We start from the raw sequence: 12922 nt of genomic DNA on the forward strand, positions 1-12922 counted from the left end.
TAAGAATAAGGCGTAGGCCACTTAGAACTGAGATGAGGAAAAAAAAATTCAGTCAGAGAGTTGTGAATCTGTGGAATTCTCTGCCTCAGAAGGCAGTGGAGGCCAATTCTCTGAATGCATTCAAGAGAGAGCTAGATAGAGCTCTTAAGGATAGCGGAGTCAGGGGGTATGGGGAGAAGGCAGGAACGGGGTACTGATTGAGAATGATCAGCCATGATCACATTGAATGGCGGTGCTGGCTCGAAGGGCCGAATGGCCTCCTCCTGCACCTATTGTCTATTGTCTATTGTCTCTCCATCCCTCCACTATTTTAGTTCTCCGACTAATTTCACTGCCCTCCTGATTAAATCTTACCGACTGTGTGCCTCGTTGTCACCTTCCCCTCAGCTAACAACGATCCATTCCACATTCTCCTTGTGCAACATCCGATCTCTCGTTTCCGCACCTTACCCTTCCGTATCTCTGTGTCTCCCTCTCCCCTTGACTCTCAGTCTGAAGAAAGGTCTCGACCCGAAACGTCACCCATCCCTTCTCTCCAGAGATGCTGCCTGTCCCGCTGAGTTACTCCGGCATTTTGTGTCTATCTTCACAATAAGACAGGAAACTAGCAACAGATGTAAGACAACATCTCTTTGCATGCTCTGCCCAGAAAAGGAATGACAATCATCCTAAATAGAGTTATACAGCGTGGAAACAGGCCCTTTGGCCCATCTTTCCCACGCCCATCAACAAACCCCATCTGCACTAGTCCCACCTGCCTGCGCATTTCCCATACCTCTCTAAACCCCTCCCACCCATGGACCTGTGCAAATATTTCCCAAATGCTGCAATAGTCCCTGCCTCAACTACCTCCTCCGGCAGCTCGTTCCATACATCCACTTCCCCTTGCGTAAAAAAAGTTGTCCCTCAGATTCCTATCGAATCTTAAACTAAACCTAAACCTAAAGTTGTTTACAGCCCTGACTTCACTGAGTTAGCCTTTATTTTCATTTATTTCTAATGCTCTTAAAAACATTCAGGCGATCCATATGAGATCCTCAACACTTTGTAAAGTACAGCAGACCTTATTCCAATCAATCCTTCTGCCCACACACTGGACGGTTTACCCATCACCTGTAGAAGTGGAGCTTTGTGAAGCAAGCATGTGTTGCGAAATTCAGATTTGCAGGTTGGCTACTAATTTCAGCTTCACCATGACAGGAGTTTTCACGATGCACGACAATGCATTGTGATATACAGCGTGGAAACAGGCTCTTTGGCCCACTGAAGCTGCCTTACAGCGCCAGAGACCCGGGTTCAATCCTGGCTAAGGGGGCTGTCTGCATAGAGTTTGTACGTTCTCCCTGCGACCGTGTGGGTTTTCTCCGGGTGATCCGGTTTCCTCCCACCCTCCAAAGACACGCAGGTTTGTAGGTTAATTGACTTTGGTAAAATTGTAAATGACCCTTAATGTGTAAGAAAGTGCTGGTGTACCGTGTGATTGGTGATGGGCACAGACTCAATGGGCTGAAGGACCTGTTTTTGCACTGTATCTCTAAACTCTCATTTAAAGTTCAATCACCTGCCAGTTTTAGATTTAGATTTTAGATTTAGAGATACAGCGCAGAAACAGGCCCTTCAGCCCACCGGGTCCGCGCCGCCCAGCGATCCCCGCACATTAACACTATCCTACACACACTAGGGACAATTTTTGCATTTGCCCAGCCAATTAACCTACATACCTGTACGTCTTTGGAGTATGGGAGGAAACCGAAGATCTCGGAGAAAACCCACGCAGGTCACTGGGAGAACGTACAAACTCCATACAGACAGCGCCCGTAGTCAGGATCGAACCTGAATCTCTGGCGCTGCATTCGCTGTAAGGCGGCAACTCTACCGCTGCGCCACCGTGGAATAAAAGATCAGATGTGCCACGCTTAAATTTTTGTTGTTTTTTTTGTTCTGGGCATGAAGGAACCCACACGATGTTAAAATGCGATTTAAAACAAAACTAGTCACTGGTTATGAATTAAGCTCACTTGCCATTGATAATGTGTTTATTGCATGAATGCCTAAGTTGTCCTTATTGACATTGATGTGATACTTCTGTGCTGTTCAGTGTCTGCTGTGGTGTTTGATTGTTGTGCTTTTTGCATTCCTTCCCTTTCATAAGAAACTCAAAGCATTTTATGAGGTAAGATATTTTGTCTCGGTTTTTTTGTTAGCACCTTAGAAGTAGCTTTGTAGAACAATTATTTGCCCGAGTTATTTCCCTGCATGCCAGTGTGTGCTCCACTTAACGTCCTCATGTCACAAGTAAGGTCAAATCTCAATTGCAAGCAGAATCATCATCTCTTCAGGATTTGGACTCTGATCTGTCTGCAATTTATCATGCAATAAAAATAAGTTGCCAATTGGTCCGCACAAAATTTCCTCTCATTTGTATGCTGCTCAGAATTGTATCCTATGGGTTATTTTTCCTTGGTAAACTGAAGGCACATTCTAAAAACATCTCTGTTCTAAAACCTTTATCGTGAATGTGTTGGGTTTGGAATAGGCTGGCTAAATAGGCCATTTAGAACAGAGATGAGGAAAAACATTTTCAGTCAGAGAGTTGTGAATCTGTGGAACTCTCTGCCTCAGAAGGCAGTGGAGGCCAATTCTCTGAATGCATTCACGAGAGAGCTAGATAGAGCTCTTAAGGATAGTGGAGTCAGGGGGTACGGGGAGAAGGCAGGAACGGGGTACTGATTGAGAATGATCAGACATGATCACATTGAATGGTGGTGCTGGCTCGAAGGGCCGAATGGCCTACTCCTATTGTCTATTGTCTATTTTCTATAAACCTATTCTTTTCTAAATATGTTTGCATTTCACCTTGCGTACAGTCACATTGCTAACCGCACAGAAAATGTAGTGAGGAAATATGCAAACATTCTTCTTTTAGTTTAGTTTAGTTAAATTTAGAGATGCAGCAGGCCCTTTGGCCCACCGAGTCCGCACCGACCAGCGATCCCTGCTCATTAACGCTATCCCACACACACTAGGGACAATTTACATTTGTACCAAGCCAATTAACCTACGAGCCTGTACGTCTTTGGAGTGTGGATGGGGTTATTCTTGATGCAGGCAACTCCGTTTGACTGTTGAGTTGTCCACGAACATTCACAGGTGGCAGGATTCAGATCTTAATGGCCGATGGTCAATGGATCTTTATTATCACATGTGCAAATGTACAGTGCAATTATTTTTTTGCATATAGTTCAGTAGCGTATTGCTATACCTGCGCACAATTAGTAGAAGATGTATAGAAATAGTCCACTGAGATGCAAGGGTCACCAGGTTTTGGCGCCATATTCAAAGTCCAGAAGACAGACACAAAATGGTGGAGTAACTCAGCGGGACAGACAACATCTCTGGAGAGAAGGAATGGGTGGCGTTTCGGGTCGAGATCCTTCCTCAGACTGATTTTTTTTAATATCAAAAAATACTTTATTCAAGTAATAAATATTTACAAAACATCTTTTTTAACAAACCCATCCGACATTTCCGGAGGTTACACATTCGATACAGGCATTCACTTCCAAATTTACAGACATTTACACAGTATCCCTTGATGTCAGGGGAGAGAGAGATAAGGACGTATAGACGGCAGGGAAGACAGAAGACATTCTGGCTTTCCATCACAGTGAGGAGGTGACTGGAGGAGACTCACTGTGATGGATGTTTATTGTTTTATGTTGGTTATTGTGATTGTGTGTTTTATTGCTTTCTTTTTTATTGCCTCTCATTGTTGACTGTGGGTTGACATGTTTTTGGAAGACAATAAAGGTACTTTATGCTTATGTGAAAATAGGACAAAGGGAATGGAGATCAAGGAAAATGTAGAATAGATCATTGTTAGCTGGGAGAAGATAAGAACAACAAAGCAAGCAGAGATAAAATGTAGTCAGAGGCAGTCAGACTGGTCAGAGAACTGGGAACACCCTTTTCTTTTTGGATCCCCTGCCAGGTCTCACTTTGTCCTCGGTGCTCCCCCTCCCACTGGGTCCCTCTGTACCCCAACTGTCTCTCAGCAGCCCAACTTCAGCCCGTTGTCTCCCCATGGCACCTCCTCGGCAGCATTATCCAGTTGCCCAGTCGTTCCCGACCCATTGAAACATTCTGCTCCTTGCTTCTGACACAGTGGGTAAGGCAAAGCAGCGCCTTTACCACTTTAGACAGCTGAGGAAATTCAGAGTCTCTCTGAGGATCCTTCATTGCTTCTACTCTGGGGCTGTAGAGAGCATCCTGTCCGGCAACATTACAGTCTGGTTTGGGAACAGCTCTGCCCAGGACAGGATGGCCCTGCAGAGAGTAGTGCGTTCGGCAGAACGCACCATGGGAACTACACTCGTCCCCCTGCAGGACCTATACATCAGGAGGTGCAGATCCAGAGCAGGCAAGATCATGAGGGACCCCTGCCACCCCAGTAACGGACTGTTCCAGATGCTATGGTCAGGCAAACGCCTCCGCTGTCACGCTGTGAAAACGGAGAGGATGAGACGGAGTTTCTTCCCACAGGCCATCAGGACTGTCAACTTTTATAACTCCAGAGACTACATTTTTGTCTACACTATAGTAACTTATTAACTTTATTTATATGCTGTAACTGTAATTCTTTTTTGTGCACAATCCGCAGGCATTGCCACTTTCATTTCACTGCACATCGTGTATGTGTATGTGACAAATAAACTAAACTTGAACTTGAACTTGAGTACCTCTGACTGGTTTTGTTTAACATGCAGGATCGTCGACTTGTCAGAGTCATGAACAAAAAAATTATTATTCTTTGATATCTTTTCTGTCCACTTCAAATATCTCTTCATACAGAAGACACGATGATTCCAATATTTTATGTTAACAAATAAAGTATTTAAATTAAGTGAGCATGTTTTACAAAAACAATTCTGTGGATTTTCATCTGGGTGCCAGTCAATGTGTTCCAGGAGAATAATGATTAATTCCTGGAGACTTCAGAGCAATCCCATAGTGTTGCCAACTGCCACGCAATCAGGATTAAAGCAAGAATTAAACGTTGCCTATCGATGTCCTCCAGAGTCGCTGCCTGACCCGCTGAGTTACTCCAGTATTCTTTGTTTCTTTGCTCAAGCTGGCTCACAATAACCTTTCAACTGGTCTTAGATTATCTTACAGTGGAGTTTTGGACATGTATGAAAAATCTAAAAAATGTCAATCTTAAAGGACCGTTGAAATATGTTGCAGCAGGAGACAGTTTCCTTAGGAATGGGGAGGGGGAGAAAAGGACAGTGTAGACACAGAATGCTGGAGTACCTCCGCGGGTCAGGCAGCATCACTGGAGAGAAGGAACAGGTGACGTTTCGCCTCGGGACCTTTCTGAGAAAGAAGGGTCCCGACCCGAAACCACCTATTCCTCTTTCTCCAAATAACCATATAACCATATAACAACTACAGCACGGAAACAGGCCCGTTCGGCCCTACCAGTCCACGCCGACCACTTTCTCTGACCTAGTCTCATCTACCTGCTCTCAGACCATAACCCTCCAATCCCCTCCCATCCATATACCTATCCAATTTACTCTTAAATAATAAAATCGAGCCTGCCTCCACCACTTCTACCGGAAGCTCATTCCACACAGCCACCACCCTCTGAGTAAAGAAGTTACCCCTCATGTTACCCCTAAACTTTTGTCCCTTAATTCTAAAGTTATGTCCCCTTGTTGGAATCTTCCCCACTCTCAAAGGGAAAAGCCTACCCACGTCAACTCTGTCCGTCCCTCTTAAAATTTAAAAAACCTCTATCAAGTCCTCCCTCACCCTTCTGCGCTCCAAAGAATAAAGACCCAACCTGTTCAACCTCTCTCTGTAGCTTAAGTGCTGAAACCCAGGCAACATTCTAGTAAATCTCCTCTGTACTCTCTCCATTTTGTCGACATCCTTCCTATAATTTGGCGACCAGAACTGCACACCATACTCCAGATTCGGCCTCACCAATGCCCTGTACAATTTCAACATTACATCCCAACTTCTATATTCGATGCTCTGATTTATAAAGGCAAGCATACCAAATGCCTTCTTCACCACCCTATCCACATGAGATTCCACCTTCAGGGAACAATGCACAGTTATTCCCAGATCCCTCTGTTCCACTGCATTCCTCAATTCCCTACCATTTACCCTGTACGTCCTATTTTGATTTGTCCTACCAAAATGCAGCACCTCACACTTATCAGCATTAAATTCCATCTGCCATCTTTCAGCCCACCCTTCCAAAAGGCCCAAGTCTCTCTGAAGACTTTGAAAATCTACTTCATTATTAACTACACCACCTATCTTAGTATCATCTGCATACTTACTAATCCAATTTGCCACACCATCATCCAGATCATTAATGTAAATGACAAACAACAGTGGACCCAACACAGATGCTGCCTGACCCGCTGAGTTACTCCAGCAATTTGTGTTTCTTCAGCATAAACCAGCATCTGCAGGTGGAGTACATTGGGATTTAATACCGTTCAAACGGAGACCCAAGTTAATTCTGTCTATGGAGATATGATTTTGCGATCTAATGACATTCTTTCTTCTTGCAGGAGGCCCAAGGATGCACTGTTGACTTGGGCATCACGTCCGACAGCTCCAACCACCCGGACAACAAGAACAAGAATCGTTATATAAACATCGTTGCTTGTAAGCCATTTTGATTGCCAACTATTTCAATGGCGTTGCAGAGTAAACAATAGTGAGAGCTAATCATTAATAAATAGGGGCTGCGGATTGTGCTCATAAGGTCATAAGTGGTAGGAGTAGATTTAAGCCATTCGGCCCATCAAGCCCACTCCGCCATTCAATCGTGGCTGATCTATCTCTCCCTCCCAACCCCATTCTCCTGCCTTCTCCCCATAACCCCTGACACCTGTACTAATCAAGAATCTATCGATCTCTGCCTTAGAAATATCCACTGACGGTCTCCACAGCCTTCTGTGGTCTGGTGACAGGAAACCACAGACAAAGGCTGACAGGAATTTCATTGATTCTGCCTGCCCCCATCATTGTAACAGAAATTTGGGCCTACTGTTAATGAATTTAGACTTGTGGATGATCGTCTCATTCTGCTGGTGACGTAGTTATGTCTTTCTGAGTTCCATTCTGTAATTAAGACCTCGGGTTTTCAAGTTTCGGAACAATCTCGTCATCTGAGAACATAAAAAATGTACCAAAGTCACCCTTGACAGGTCAGCTTTGGCTGGCGTCCTAGTGCGCACCAGTTTAATAAATTCGCCCGTTACTTCAAACACCACCTCCGCCTGGCCTTTCCATTGTGCTACTACAAATAGTCAATGGTTTCTTTATCGTCACGTGTGCCAGGCACAGTGAAAAACATTTGGGTCTTTCCAACTTCGCAAGAATTTCCTCAGTGTCTCTAAGATCTCCAAGTCACAAGCCAGCAATACTTGATGTGGTGTTCAACTAGGGTTGCCAACTGTCCTATATTAGCTGGGACATCCCATATATTGGGTTAAATTGGTTTGTCCCTTATGGGACCGCCCTTGTCCCGTATTAAGCCCGGGGGGGCGCTTGGGCCCGGACTCTGTAGGCCCAGGGGCTGCTGTAGTCCCGGGCTCCGCGCAACGGAGGTTGCGTAGCAACCCGCCGTCCGGACTGGACGGCCGCCATTGGTGGAGCGGGAGCATGTGGCCGCTGGCTGGGTGAGGTCACGTGGGGCGCGGGGCGGTGACGTCAACTTTTGTCCCTTATTTGGGATTGAGAAAGTTGGCAACCCTATGTTCAACCCCAATCCTTGACCTTTTCCTTCCATTTCTCCATACAGATCAGCCGTGATTTTCCAGCAGTCACCACCCTCTCCTAACTAGTACCTAAAAACGTTTATCTCATCTGGACAATTCTGTTCACTCCACTATCGTTGGTCTTCCTTTTGTTCTCTCTCTTTCGCCCCCTATTTGCAACTTTGTCTTTGCTCCCTTGTCAAGTGTGAAGGTCATCAAGCTGAAAAGTTAACTCTCCTTCTCTCTCTCTCTCTGCAGATGCTGATTGACCTGTTGAGTATCTTCTGCATTTTCTATTTTGATGACAAAAAATATCTGCTTAATTTCTCAGACTTTTCCTTATACCCCTACATAATTTACTCTTGCTCAGATCTGTAAAGAAACCATCTCAATATATCCAGGAGAATCTTGACCCCCACCCCCAGTTGCGGTTCTTAGAGACATAGGGCATAGAAACAGGCCCTTCTGCCCAACTTGCCCATGCTGTCCAAGATGTCCCATCCAGACTCGTCCCACCTTCCTGTGTTTGGCCCGTATCCTCCCTCACCCTCCCTATCCATGTACCTGTCCAAATTAAAATAAAACATATACACTGGGCCAAATGTGGGCAGGTGGGACCAGGACATATATTGTTGAAAACCATATTGATCAAATCCAATAAATTCCCCACTGCTCCAAATGAAGTCTGGTTATCAGTGGATATTTTTACGGCAGAGATAGATAAACTCTTGATTAGTATGGGTGTCAGACGTTATGGGGAGAAGGCAGGAGAATGGGATTAGGAGGGAGAGATAGATTAGCCATGGTTGAAAGGCGGGGTAGACTTGATGGGCCGAATGGCCTAGTTCTGCTCCTATCACCTATGACCTTGTGACCTTTTGTCTGCTTTTAATAACCTGGTAAAGTGACCCCCAATACTCCCCCTCCCCTCTTCCCCCCCCCCCCCCCCAACTCCCTGCCACCACCCATTAAGTCCCTCTGCCTCGTGTTGTTTATCTAGGTGGCACAGTGGTGCAACGATAGATCTGCTGCCACAGGTCACAGAGCCAAACACCCGGGTTCCATCCTGACTCCTGGCGCTGCCCATGCAGAGTTTCTACTTTCTCCCTGTGATTTGGGCGATTATATGTTTGGGCGATCGACGGTCAGTGTGGACTCAGGGCCTGTTTTCCCACACTGTATCTCCAAACCAAACTACGTTTCTGCATCTTGGCCACTTTGGAGAAACAGTCTGCACAATATATCTGCTCGTTAACGCAAGTTCAAAACATTCCATTGTCTGCTCAACATGAAGTTAATCTTTGGTCCTTCAGGTCACCCTGCCATGGTCACCGAGTCAGTGTGTTCCCGTACTGCTCCAGCTCTCCTGCAGAATTTATGTGGTTGCATATTAAATCCCCAGCCTGACTCGATCCAATTCACTGCATTTCCGTTTGTTTTTATCCTCCATTAACCTGTTCACTGCCAGGTTTTTTTTTTAGATTTTTAAAAATAGATTTAGAGATACAGCGCGGAAACAGGCCCTTCAGCCCACCGGGTCCGCGCCGCCCAGCGATCCCCGCACATTAACACTATCCTGCACACACTGGGGACAATTTCTTTTACATTTGCCCGGCCAATTAACCTACATACCTGTACGTCTTTGGAGTGTGGGAGGAAACCGAAGAAATCTCGGAGAAAACCCACGCAGGTCACGGGGAGAACGTACAAACTCCATACGGTCGGCGCCCGTGGTCAGGATCGAACTTGAGTCTCCGGCGCTGCATTCGCTGTAAGGCAGCAACTCTACCGCTGCGCCACCGTGCCGCACTTTTTCTTCACTTTGGCCAGGACCCGAATATACTCGGGGGTTGGTGCAGCGGAGCAGGTTAAGAGGGAAAGGTAGACCAGCCATGATTGAATGGCGGAGTAGGCTTGATGGGCCGAATGGCTTCATTCTGCTCCTATAACTTATGAACTTATGGAAATGAGATTTTCTTTTTGGGGGGAGGGGGGTGAAGAAAAAACAATTAAAGGTGTTTTATGTTATTTGTTCCAGTTGACCACAGCAGAGTTAAACTCTCCCCACTCATGGAAAAAGACCCCAAGCACAGCGACTATATCAATGCAAACTATGTCGATGTAAGTAAGATCCCACATCTCATTTGAATTTGTTTGGTTGCAAGGGAATGGTTTGGCAATTTATAGGTGAGAATAAACCGCAGATGCTGGTGTGTAGACACAAAGATAGACACAAAATGCTGGAATAACTCAGCGGGTCAGGCAGCATCTCTGGAGAAAAGGAATAGGTGATGTTTCAAGTCGGGACCCTTCTTCAGACTCAAACATTTTGTGTCTATCTTTGGCACGTTATAGGACTTGGCCAGAAATATCTCAGGACTTACTGTTTAGATTTTTTGTGTTATATGTTAACCAATGTGACAATAGACAATAGGTGCAGAAGTAGGCCATTTGGCCCTTCGAGCCAGCACCACCATTCAATGTGATCATGGCTGATCATTGTCAATCAGTACCCCGTTCCTGCCTTCTCCCCATACCCCCTGGCTCCGCTATCCTTAAGAGCTCCATCTAGCTCTCTCTTGAAAGCATTCAGAGAATTAGCCTCCACTGCCTTCTGAGGTTAAATATCCAATTATTGTTCACAACACTAAGTAGTGCATTAGGTAGTGCTCTACTTCTCAATAAGTAGTGGATAAACCATTCACTACTTAGTGTTTAGGGAGGAACTGCAGATGCTGGTTACATCGAAGATAGACACAAAATGCTGGAGTAACTCAGCAGAACAGGCAGCATATCTGGCGAGAAGGAATGGTGACGTTTCGAGACGAGACCCTTCTTCAGACCCCTGACAAGCTGAAGAAGACAGTCTGAAGAAGGGTCTCGACCCATAACGTCACCTAATCCTTTTCTTCAGAGATGCTGCCTGGCCCGCTGAGTTATGCCAGCACTTTGTGTCCAACTACTTCTCTCAGTGTTGCTGTTCTTGCATGAACTCTGAGAGAAACACACAACAATCAGGTGAAAGGTGAGAATTACAGGACACTGACCTCTCCTCTGGTTCATCACCTTTACTCCTTTAGTTTCTTTGGTTTGCTTTGGTATAAACTCTCCACTTACCCTGTGCAAGTTAATGAGTCAGCCATTCGCATTTCCCCTGGACTTTCCACAGGAAGTATTTGACCCCCAAATGATTCCTGTAACGTCAGAAAGGGACTTACAGCAAAACACTTCAGAGTTTTCTTATGCAAGAGCGTTCCTGAGTACTATCTGTAAACCGATTTTACTGTAAGTCAAAAACCTAAATTTTCCATAACTATCCATATTATATATCACTCCACATACACTTGCTATAGAGCCATAGAGTCATACAGTGTGGAATCAGGCCCTTCGGCCCAACTTGTCCAACATATCCCATCTACACTAGTCCCATCTGCCTGTATTTGGCCCAGATCCCTCTAAACCTGTCCTATCCAAGTACCTGTCTAAATGTTGTGATAGTACCTGTAAATCTTCCATCTCAATGAATAATGACCCTAGTGCTATAAATAACGTAAAGGAATATAAATTGTGTCCAGTCATTAGTGAGTGGCCATGAAACAATTTAGTAAAGTATTGTTATTACTAGTGCTTAAAAGATTTTTAAAAATTGGCCTCCACAGTCATTTGTAATTACACCTCCACAGTAATTTGTGTAAACCAACATCTACACTTCCTTGTTTTCACATCTGGTAAAGGGAACATGTGCTGAACCACAAAACAAGTGGGAAGACAGTGCGACTTGGGTGGGGGAGGGATAGAGAGAGAGGGAATACTGGGGCATTCCCTCTCTCTCTATCCCGCCCCCACCCAAGTTGCACCAGCTTCTCATTTTCACCCAACAGCTAACAGTAGCTTGTTTCCTTTATCATCGTTACTTTTTTTGCATATCTTTCCCTCGTTGTTCTTTATCTCTCCACATCCCTCGTTTCCCTTATCCCTAACCAGTCTGACGAAGGGTCTTGACCCAAGACGTCACCTGTTCCTTCTCTCCAGAGATGCTGCCTGTCCCGCTGAGTTACTCCAGCTTTTCCTGTCCGTCTTCGGTTTTAAACCAGCATCTGCAGTTCCTCCCTGCACAGGTGGGAAGATGATAAGGCTTGACTTTTAACTGTGTTTGCCAGGGCTACAACAGGCAGAAGGCCTACATCGCGGCTCAAGGGCCTCTTAAATCCACAGCCGAAGACTTCTGGCGTATGATATGGGAGCATAACGTTAGCGTGATTGTGATGATCACCAACCTGGTGGAGAAGGGCAGGGTGAGTGCCAAATTTTGGTGAAGTCTCTTGCATGCGAGTATCATTCAGGTTATCCGTGTACATAGAAACATAGAAAATAGGCTGATCACTCCGAAATCAGTACCCCGTTCCTGCTTTCTCCCCATATCCCTTGATTCCGTTGGCCCCTAACTCTCTCTTGAAAATATCTGGCGAATTGGCCTCCACTGCCTTCTGTGGCAGAGAATTCCACAGATTCACAACTCTCTGGGTGCACATCGGGCTTTGGAAAGAAAAGGTGCCAGCCCTGCTGCCCCTTTGTATAAATACAAATAACTAGGGGCTTCTCACTTGCATATCCTACAACTGTGAATTTAGCCCTAGAATTTGCATTGAAATGTTGCATTGATATGTTGACAATCTGATTAAAAAATGTTCGTGTTTCTCCAGATTCTTGGCCTAAGTTTATAACTATGAGGTGTCATATAACAAAAAAAGTCTTAGTTAATGGCAGCATTAACAACGTGGCAATCTCTCCATTTCTCAAGTGCAGGATTCTCCCCTCTATGACCTAAATGCACAACAACTATCAACTATGTGGGTTCTCACATAGAGCTTGTAAATTCTCAACAACCTGGGCATTTTGCCTTGGATATTTTTTGACTGCGTTGGACTCCTCTTTAGGAAGAACTCCAAACGTCTTTACTCGACCCAAGTGAGAGGATGCAGTTGGAGGGATTACGCATTGATCGCAATGTGGGCAAATACATTTGCATTCCCGATAATTAACTCAGTTTTTGAAAGTTTCCAGACATTTTTGAATGCAGAAACATTCAGAGGTTTTGACAATTTTAACAGCCGGTTAAGCTGAAAGCATGGGGG

General features: G+C 45.1%; 1 protein-coding gene across 6 annotated transcripts in view; it reads left to right on the forward strand.

The window, feature by feature from the left end:
- The window catches only part of ptprz1b (protein tyrosine phosphatase receptor type Z1b), a 186265-nt gene that overhangs the window by 147155 nt on the left and 26188 nt on the right, over nucleotides 1-12922 (forward strand). For 4 of the 6 annotated variants that reach the window (XM_078416906.1, XM_078416907.1, XM_078416910.1 and 1 more), the window contains 4 exons: nucleotides 2153-2173; nucleotides 6594-6690; nucleotides 9826-9908; nucleotides 11948-12082. In XM_078416906.1, the coding sequence (XP_078273032.1) occupies nucleotides 2153-2173; nucleotides 6594-6690; nucleotides 9826-9908; nucleotides 11948-12082 (336 nt within the window). The remainder of the gene's footprint in view (nucleotides 1-2152; nucleotides 2174-6593; nucleotides 6691-9825; nucleotides 9909-11947; nucleotides 12083-12922) is intronic. The other 2 variants (XM_078416908.1, XM_078416909.1) reach the window with 1 other exon arrangement.

The sequence above is a fragment of the Rhinoraja longicauda genome, chromosome 20, assembly GCF_053455715.1.
Source record: "Rhinoraja longicauda isolate Sanriku21f chromosome 20, sRhiLon1.1, whole genome shotgun sequence".
Lineage (NCBI taxonomy): Eukaryota > Metazoa > Chordata > Chondrichthyes > Rajiformes > Arhynchobatidae > Rhinoraja > Rhinoraja longicauda.